This window comes from Orycteropus afer, unplaced genomic scaffold, assembly GCF_000298275.1.
Source record: "Orycteropus afer afer isolate SDZICR_OR568_19922 unplaced genomic scaffold, OryAfe1.0 scaffold00469, whole genome shotgun sequence".
Taxonomy (NCBI): Eukaryota; Metazoa; Chordata; class Mammalia; order Tubulidentata; family Orycteropodidae; genus Orycteropus; species Orycteropus afer.
In genome coordinates, this window is record NW_006922056.1 from 2,089,595 (window position 1) to 2,098,004 (window position 8,410).

At 56.3% G+C, this 8,410-nt stretch overlaps 1 protein-coding gene across 1 annotated transcript in view; it reads right to left on the reverse strand.

The window, feature by feature from the left end:
• LSM14B (LSM family member 14B) overlaps positions 1 to 8,410 on the reverse strand; it is a 21,398-nt gene that overhangs the window by 9,359 nt on the left and 3,629 nt on the right. The window contains exons 2-5 of the mRNA XM_042782792.1: positions 5,084 to 5,169; positions 4,826 to 4,955; positions 4,525 to 4,699; positions 4 to 237 (exon numbers count right to left, since the gene is read on the reverse strand). Coding sequence (XP_042638726.1) covers positions 4 to 237; positions 4,525 to 4,699; positions 4,826 to 4,955; positions 5,084 to 5,169 — 625 coding nt within the window. The remainder of the gene's footprint in view (positions 1 to 3; positions 238 to 4,524; positions 4,700 to 4,825; positions 4,956 to 5,083; positions 5,170 to 8,410) is intronic.

Consider the following 8,410-nt stretch of genomic DNA (forward strand, 5'->3'; position numbering starts at 1 on the left):
CACCACCACCATCCCCCGCTCCCGCCTGCTCCCGGCGGGCCCTGCGCGAAACGGCGAGCACGAGAGTGCGCGGATGGTGGGAGGAGTGGGAATAGAACGGGGCGTCGCGCGTGCGCCAATGGGGCGGCCGTCTGCGGACCGCGGGGCGGGCCAGCCTCGGTTTCCCGGTGTGCAGCGCCGGGGCTCGCACAGCTTCGCCGTGCCCTGGGTTTGAGGGCTGCCGGGCAGTCGTGATCCCTGCAGCCCGGCCAGCTGCGTGACCCGGTGCACTGCGCCACTTCACCTCGCGCGGCCTGGCGCCCGGACTGTGCGCTCGGGGAGGACGACAGTAAGCCTCGATGATTACGGGAATCGAGCGCTTTCCGGCCGGTCAGCACCTAAATATAGCGCGTTGAGACAGTGGCTCCTTTAGCCTGGCCGCTCCTCCCAGGCCTGCGGCGTCGGAGTGGCTCGCGGCGGCCCCAGGCCCCGCCTGGGCCGACCCGCTCGCAACCACGCCTTCCCGGAGCCGGAGGGCCGGCAGGAACCCGGGTGGCCCTGCAATGAAGACATTTCTCTGAGCCCGCTGCCCGCGCAGCACTCGGCACCAGGAGCAGTTAAGAGGCGTATGCGTCTGTTGTCTGTCTCCTTAACCAGCGCTGGATCCTAAAGGAATGATGTGGGGGGTGACCAAGGTTCAATAAAAGTGAAATCAAATAAAACTGAAAATGTCCGAAAGCATCCCACCTAGAGAGCAAGGCAAAGCGTGTCTGTGAAGGGGGCTCTCACTCGTGTATGTGCTTATTCGGTCAGGAGGTGGAAGCCCAGACAAGAACGCTTATCCTCAGCAGGTAATTGTGACTGTCGCCACTTTATGGAGGAGACCGAGACCCAGCACAGACAGATGTGTGCAGAACCAGCTTGGGCGGATCCTGAGCCAAACTTTCTGAAGAGCACCACATGGTCTGCACTGTCCTGCCAGCGTCCACTGGGAGAACAGTAGTGAGGCTGATGGAAGTGGGCCCGGGAAGCAGGTGAGAAGCTGCAGAAGTCTTCCAGCTGTGTCGGCCAGGACTTAGCTGCACAGCCCTGAATTGCTTCTTGGTTCGTGGGAGACCACCACGAGGACAGGCAACAGAGCAACTTTTGCAACCCAGTAAGAGAGGTCCCAGGGATGGGCAAGGCTCTCCCTGAGAAGGAAGATCCAGCCTGATCCTCAGACACATCAGGTGCACCTGTTGGCAGCAGGTGCTGATGGGGCTTCTGGGCCCTTCAGACCAGCTGGCCTGCTGTTCCCACAGTGCAGCCAAGGTTGAGAACCTACTGTTTGGACTTCCTTTTCCCACTTTTCCGGGTGGAGGTTAGGGACATGACTTACCCAAAGTCACAGGGCAGTGTACAGATCCTCTGCCTCATACCTGGTTTCTGAGCCCTAAGTCTGTGTGTTGGGGGTGGGCCTGCATTCTTGGCAGACACAGGTGATCCCTGAACCTGCCTTAAAAAGGGGAGCTACACTCCCAGTCTTTGGTGTCCAGGTAATGGGTCCCATGGCCAACTCCAGAGATGTCCCGAGTGCCAGCACGCTCCTTGACGTGCTGCCCAGTGAGTCCCTGAGGGCATTAGCCACAGTGCAAATGCCCGGGTGGGGCAGAGGCCTAAAAATACATGTATTCAGGCCCAAGAATGCTGTAGGCCTCCCTGAAGTCGAGGGGAGCAGGTGTGTGCCTGACCCTGACCTGGGAGTCTGTTGGTGTGGATTGCTTTCCATACTGGGGCACACCCCACCTGGCACCCTCACCTGGCACAGCTCTCACACTGTGGCCTGGGGGTGAAAGGCTCACCTGGTGACAATCCTCAAGTGTTGGCCTAGTGAGTAGAGGGCTAGAGTGAGAGGCGCTTTGGGGAGGCTCTGGGCAGGTCAGACCTCCTGCCTCAGTTTCCCAGTCTGCTCTCCCCCTCTGGTTGGTGGACATGAGGGCCCTAGTAGCTACTGCCCGTGAAGGGCTTTGTGGGCAGCCAGGAGCCTGCACCTGGGACATGGGGTGGACTGGAGACAGAAGCAGCTGAGGGGTTACCTTTGGCCAAAACCACTGGGGATGCACCCACGGGGTAAGTACAAGAGAGCACATGGCCCCTGGTGAGATCAGGTGTGGAAACATGCAGAGGGGAGCCTGCCTGGGTGTCACCACACTCCAGCTGGGGTCCTCCAGGTGTGTGGGTGAGCCACCATGGAAAGCCATCTTGTTGCTCTGCTGTGTGCCTGAGAAGGAACGGCCAGCATGGCCACTGGGTCCACCGTGATCAGCGGTCCTTGGTTGGCACAGATGTTTCAATGCTCAGCAGGCTGAAAGGTTGGCGGTTAAAGCCCACCCAGAGGCACCTCTGGAGACAGGCCTGGCGCTCTGCTCTGAGGAGGCCCCAGCCTCGAGAGCCCTCAGCAGCACAGTTCCGTTCTGTACGTGAAGGGTCGCCACGTGTATCGATCAACTCAGCAGCGGCCTTCGGGTCCCCCAAGGCCACTGTTTTAGGGGGAAAAACAACAGGTGAGCTGGTTACAAAAAATAGAACCGTAACATTTAGGTGTTCCACCAGTTAGGTAACAGCAGGGGCTGTGCTCTGACTCAGAGCCTCGCCTGTCCCCTCCCCACACTCAGCATCAGGCACGTGGAAGGTGCAAGGAGGGGGCGTCCTGGGGAGGTCTGCCCCTCCATGGAGCCCTGCCCACAGCTGCACAGAGGCTGGGAGGCTCTGGGGGGCCAAGCGTGGAAGACACCCTGGGGGAGGCATGCAAGTGAACCAGCGCTGCTAGATGTTGGCCAGGCTGTGGCCCCGGGGTTTGGGCTGGAAGGGGCCTGAGTGGCTGTTCAGGGGCAGTCACGTTGCAGTAACACAGGTGTGTGTCCTTTGTGTAAAGGAGTCCAGCACTTGCGATCTGGGTGCTTTTATGTGTGTATTACATTCCTCCCACCACTCGTCTGTCAGTCTATGGTGGCTTGTGTGTTGCTGTGAGGCTGGAGGCTATGCCACCAGTATTTCAAACATCAGCAGGGTCACCCATGGTGGACAGGTTTCACTGAGCTTCCAGACGAAGACAGACTTGGAAGAAGGAAGAGGCCATCCACTTCTCAAAGAATTGGCTGGTGAAAACCTTAAGAGTAGCAATGAAACAGTCTGATATGTTACTGGAAAACTCGATGACTAGTCCTGAAACACTGTCCGACAGAGTGCCAGAAGATGAGCCCCTCAGGTCAGAAGGCACTCGGAATATGACAGGAAGAGCCGCCTCCTCAGAGTGGAGCCGACCTTAAGGAAACGGATAAAGTAAAGCTTTCGGGACCTCCATTTGCTGATGGGGCATGACTCAAAATGGGAAGAAACAGCTGCAAACATCCATTAATAATTGGAACATGGAATGTACCATGTATGAATCCAGGAAAATTGGAAGTTGTCAAAATCGAAATGAAATGTATAAAGATAACATTCTAGGCATTAGTGGCATAGTGCCAAAGGCATTTGACTGCTACCCAGAAGGCTGGCGGTTCAAACCCACCAGCCACTCCTCGGAAGGAAGGTTGGGCAATCTACTTCTGTGTGATACAGCCTCGGAAACCCAAGGAGGGGTCGCTGTGAGTCTGATCTGACTCAACGGCAATGAGTTTTGAGGCATTTGTGAGCTGAGATGGACCTGTTTGGGCCATTTTGAATCAGACAACCATATGATCTGCTATGCCGATGGCAAATTGAAGAGAAATGGCATGGCATTCATTGTCACAAAGAGTGTTTCAAGATCTGCCCTGAAGTACAGTGTTGTCAGCAAGGATCGTGGGGCTGGCACAGGACCAGGCAGTGTTTCATTCTGTAGAATGTGGGGTCCTGTGAGTTGGAGCCCATGTGAGGGCACTGAACAGCAACGACATTGTTTGCGTCGCCGGAGACCCGCTGCCCTTGGGTCAATTCCCACTGCTACAGGAGAGAGTGCAGTTGCCCCATAGGATTTCCAAGGCTGAAATCTTTACAGAAGCAGACCGCCACATCTTGCTGCCACAGAGCCACTGGTGGGTTAGAACTGCCGATCTTTCCGTTACCAGCCGAGCACTTAACCACTGCACCATCAGGGCACAATTCCATCCCATCAGTGGCTCCGCAGCAGAAAAGACCTGGCAATTTACTCCTGTAAGATCACAGGCTAGACTGAACATTTACCTGAGGTAGATACACTCCTGGGAGAGATCAATCATGGGAGAACAGAAGGGCTGTGGATGTACAGGGAGACAGCTGGGGGGGCAGGAGTGCATGGAGGGAAGGACACCGGGAAGAGGTAACTACGGGGAGAAGTGGGAGGGGAGCTGTTGCATTGTGGGAAAATGCGGTCAATGTCATGAGACAAAGTGTATGTGAGCTGCTGTATGGAAAGTGTTTGCTCTGTAAACTTTCACCCAATTCACAATAAAAATTAAAAAAAAAAAAAAAGTATGGCCGTCTGGAGAACAGTAGAAAACGGAAGGGCAGCAGAAGCCAGTGTGCCGCGCTTTGAGGGCTCAGCACGACCGCCGCGTTTCACGAGGCCCATCCTCGCGGCGCCCTCGCTCACACGCATGCGCACGCACAGGCACCAGCCCTCCGAGTGCCGAGTCGCGCCTCCAGAGATGAAGAGTTGGAGGCCTCCGGCCGTCGCCCAGTGGAGCTGGGCCTCCGCCTCACCCGCTGCAGTGTCCCATGCCTGGGGTTAGAGACTGGGCAGAGCACGCAACTGCTGTGTTCCAACCTCATTCCCCACAAAAGCCCTGAAGAAGACCCTCTGGGGCCAGATCCGAGGCTGGAGCCACGTGCTGGGGGAGGCACTCACTTCCTGAAGCATTTTATCCTGACTCCGCACAGCGGCTGCAGGCTGCGTCTGCGAGTTGCCACGGTGACCCAGAGGCCTACGCAGGGGCGTCCTAGCTGCAAACTCCCGGTCCCAGGCGGTTAGGGCCCTCCTGTGCAGAACAGATGGTCCATGAGCACCTGCTGGCCAGAGTCACAGTGAGAGAGAAGTCCCGTAGACGCAGAAGCGGCTGCAGAAGCTGACAGCTCTGGTCCAGGCCTCCCCGAGACCCGTCCTCACCTGGCGATGCTCTGTGGGCCACCAACCTGTGTTCCTAAGACGTCCCTGCTGTGCGGCTGGAGGCCGGGGCTTAGGGATGAAAGTCTCTGCCGGGCAGACGGTTATTTTTACTCCTTGGGCTCCGAATTGTTAATACCATAATCCCTTCCGGCTGTTGCCGCCTGAGCCACCCCGCCCTGGGAGCTCTGGGAGGCAGGGACTCCCAGGCGGCAGGAGCCAGCAGGGCTCACTGCGCAGACATGCAGCACCGCGATGCCAGCAACCGAGGGCGGGCGGCAGGGAGCACGTGGGACGGTGGCAGCAGGTGGGCAGGTGGAGGAGGGCACGCCACTCGAGGGAAGGCATGGCTCTCTGTCCCCCAGGCACTTCAGGCTTTTCCAGCAGGGCCTTTGGCTCCCCCGCTCTGCAGGTGTCACATTCTCGTAGCAGCGTCTGAACCTGCCTGATTCTCACGGGGAATCATGAGAATCACCACTGGCACACGGCTGATCCCCGTGAGGGCAGGTGCAGGTCAGTGCTGATCCCAGGTGTCCCTTCCTCAGCACTCTCTAGTCCTCAGCTGGGTCCGATCCCCCATGCAGTGACCACACAGAACTCACAGACTGTACCTACAGCTAAGTGCTTTATGAAGGACAGGGTCCCACTGGGATCGGGAAGCATGTAGACAGCGTCTTCCTCTTCAGTGCAGGCCAGCTGTCGGGCCCTCTCGGCCCCTGTCGGCCCCTGTCGGCCCCTCTCGGCCCCTCTCGGCCCTGCCCTGTCACCACCGGCTGCCGCTGGACCTCTTCCAGGCTCCTTACTGCCAGCTGTGCTGCTGCGTCTCTTTGGTGTTTCAGCCCCGACCTGTGTTTCAGCTCAGCTCTTTTAGGAGACTCCTTGTCTCCTCTGTCTGTCTGTCTGTCTCTCTACACCCCCCTTCTCTCCCTGCTTCTTTCTGTCCAAAATCTCTGTGGGGATGGATGGCTGCTTGTGCCTACAAAGCCTTCATCAATCTCAAGGCATGGCACTCCCACCAGGGCCTCGAACTGGCCAATCTCCTCTTGGTAGGCGCAGAGACTTCATTTGCATAGAAGGCTACAACTTGCCTCATTTGCATAATCTATTGACCAATCCTTGCAAGGTGCATACTAATCACAGGGCGGACTGTGGCCCAGGGCCAGACAAAAAGAATCAAACCAAGTTGTTTACAGCTTACCCAGGAAATATCAATCAACCCGACAAAAATAACAGACCCTCTGAGATAGGAAACTGAGGGGGAGGTAACCCCTCAGGCCTTAGGGGAGAAATCTGTCAAGTTGTTTTTCCAAAGAACCAAGCAAAAGGCCACAGAAAGGGCCCCTTTCCCCACAGCAGGCTATCCTACCCATGCCTGCACACGCCTTTCCCAGTTCTGGAACCACATCTGTCAGGGGCATCCTGCTGGGCAGGGTGCAGAGTAGTGTTACAGAGATGGCATTCATCACCCCCCACAGACCCTCGGCAGGCCCTTGAGTCTGATCTCTCCCCATGCCGGGCTGGACCAGGACTGCTGGCCCGTCCCCACATTCACTTCACAGTTTTACTGAAATGTTATATATCATAATGTTAAAATACTCACCCTTGTAAAGTGCATATCCACACATTGTGCAACCATCACCACATCTAATTCTAGAACATTCTTGTCCCTGCCAAGAAGAAAGCCTGTGTCCATTCGTGGGCACCCCTCCCTTTTCCCCGCCCCCTGCAGCCCCGTTGTTGACGTGCCATTAAGTCATTTTCTAGCCTGTTCTCTGTACAGGAGTAGGTCACCAGGGCCCCTTACTGAGCCCCGGGCCACCACTTACGCCCCTTCTGTGTCTGGATTCGCCTATGTGGCCATTTCATGTAAATGTGGGCTTTGTAGTTGATGCCTTTCGCTCAGCAGCATGTTTTTGGGGTTCGCCTCTGTGCGTGTATGTCACTTCTTCCTCCCTTTGCATTGCTGATTAACATTGCACCGTGTGGTTTTGTTCTCTTTCGCAGCTGATAGACGTGTGGCTGCCTTCCACTTCCCAGCTGCTGTGAGCATCCGTGTACACGGTTTTTTTGTGTCATGTTTTATTTCTCCTGGGAGCAGATGGCTGGGTCATATGGTGACATTTTGAGAACGTGACAAGTGTCTTCTCATGTGGTGTGGCCGTGTTGCGTTCCCAGCCCCAGTGGACAAGGTGCAGCCTTTGCCCTGCTGAGACGGTGGTGTGGCTCCGTGCACTGTGGGAACAGGGTGCTGGGCCTGCGAGCGGCCTCCCAGCTCAGATGAAAGCCTCAGGACCCAGTGTCCACTCTGCCACCTGCAGTAGCCCAGAGGCAAAATTTCATGCCCAGATGAGCAGGGCAGAGAGAGGCTTTGACATTGGCCCGTGGGTGGAGACCTGGTAGGGGCGGCACTGTGGCTGCCACACACATGGCCTGCCTTTGACTCCAGCCATCTATATAGGCCAGAATCACCAAGGCTGACAGTGTCTGGCCCTGACGTTACCAGCCCTCCCCTGAGTCTTGTCGGGCCTTCCTTCCAGTTTCTGAATAGCAAAACAAGGCTCATGAGGAAAAGACCTGAAGGTACCCAGGTCCACACACAGTGAAGGGTGGAGGGTTGAAGCCACTCGGCAGTGCCGACCAGGCCTCGTGATCTGCTTCTGTAAAAATGACAGCTGAGACCAGTTTGATTCCGACGCACACGGGTCACCATGAGTCGGAGTCAACTTAGCAACAAGTTTTATTTTTTCTGTTCTAGAAACAGCCTTGAAGCCGGTGTGCAAAGAGCTAACAGCAGTCTGCATTCCTGATCGTCGTGCGTGCTGGGCATGATACTGAGCAGCCCACGCCAGTCGTCTTGGCGGCAACTCTCTACAGCAGAGTCCATAAAACCTCAACGTACGGAGGGACCAGGGCAGTTCACAACGCGCCCCGCCCCCCAGCAGAACCTGGATGCACACCTAGGTTTGGGGCCCCACCGTGTTGAACACAACACACTCCGTAGGTGTTTGCTGAGTGAATAAATAAACCCTCTCTAGCTGCCTTACCTGTCGTCATGGACTGCAGGCTGGTTTCCCCAGGAAGTAGATTCAGAGAAAGTTAAGATTGCAAAAGGTTTGTGGAACAGGAACACCTGCTAAATGAAAGTTCAGCAGTTCAAACCCACCATCTTCACAGGAGAAAGATGTGGCAGTCTGCTTCTGTAAAGATGACAGCCTTAGAAACCCTATGGGGTGCTTCCACTCTGTCCTCTAGGGGCGCTGTGGGTCAGAATGGACTCCAGGCAGTGGGTGTGGTTGGGGCTTTGCTTCTGTGAAGATTGACAGCCTTGGA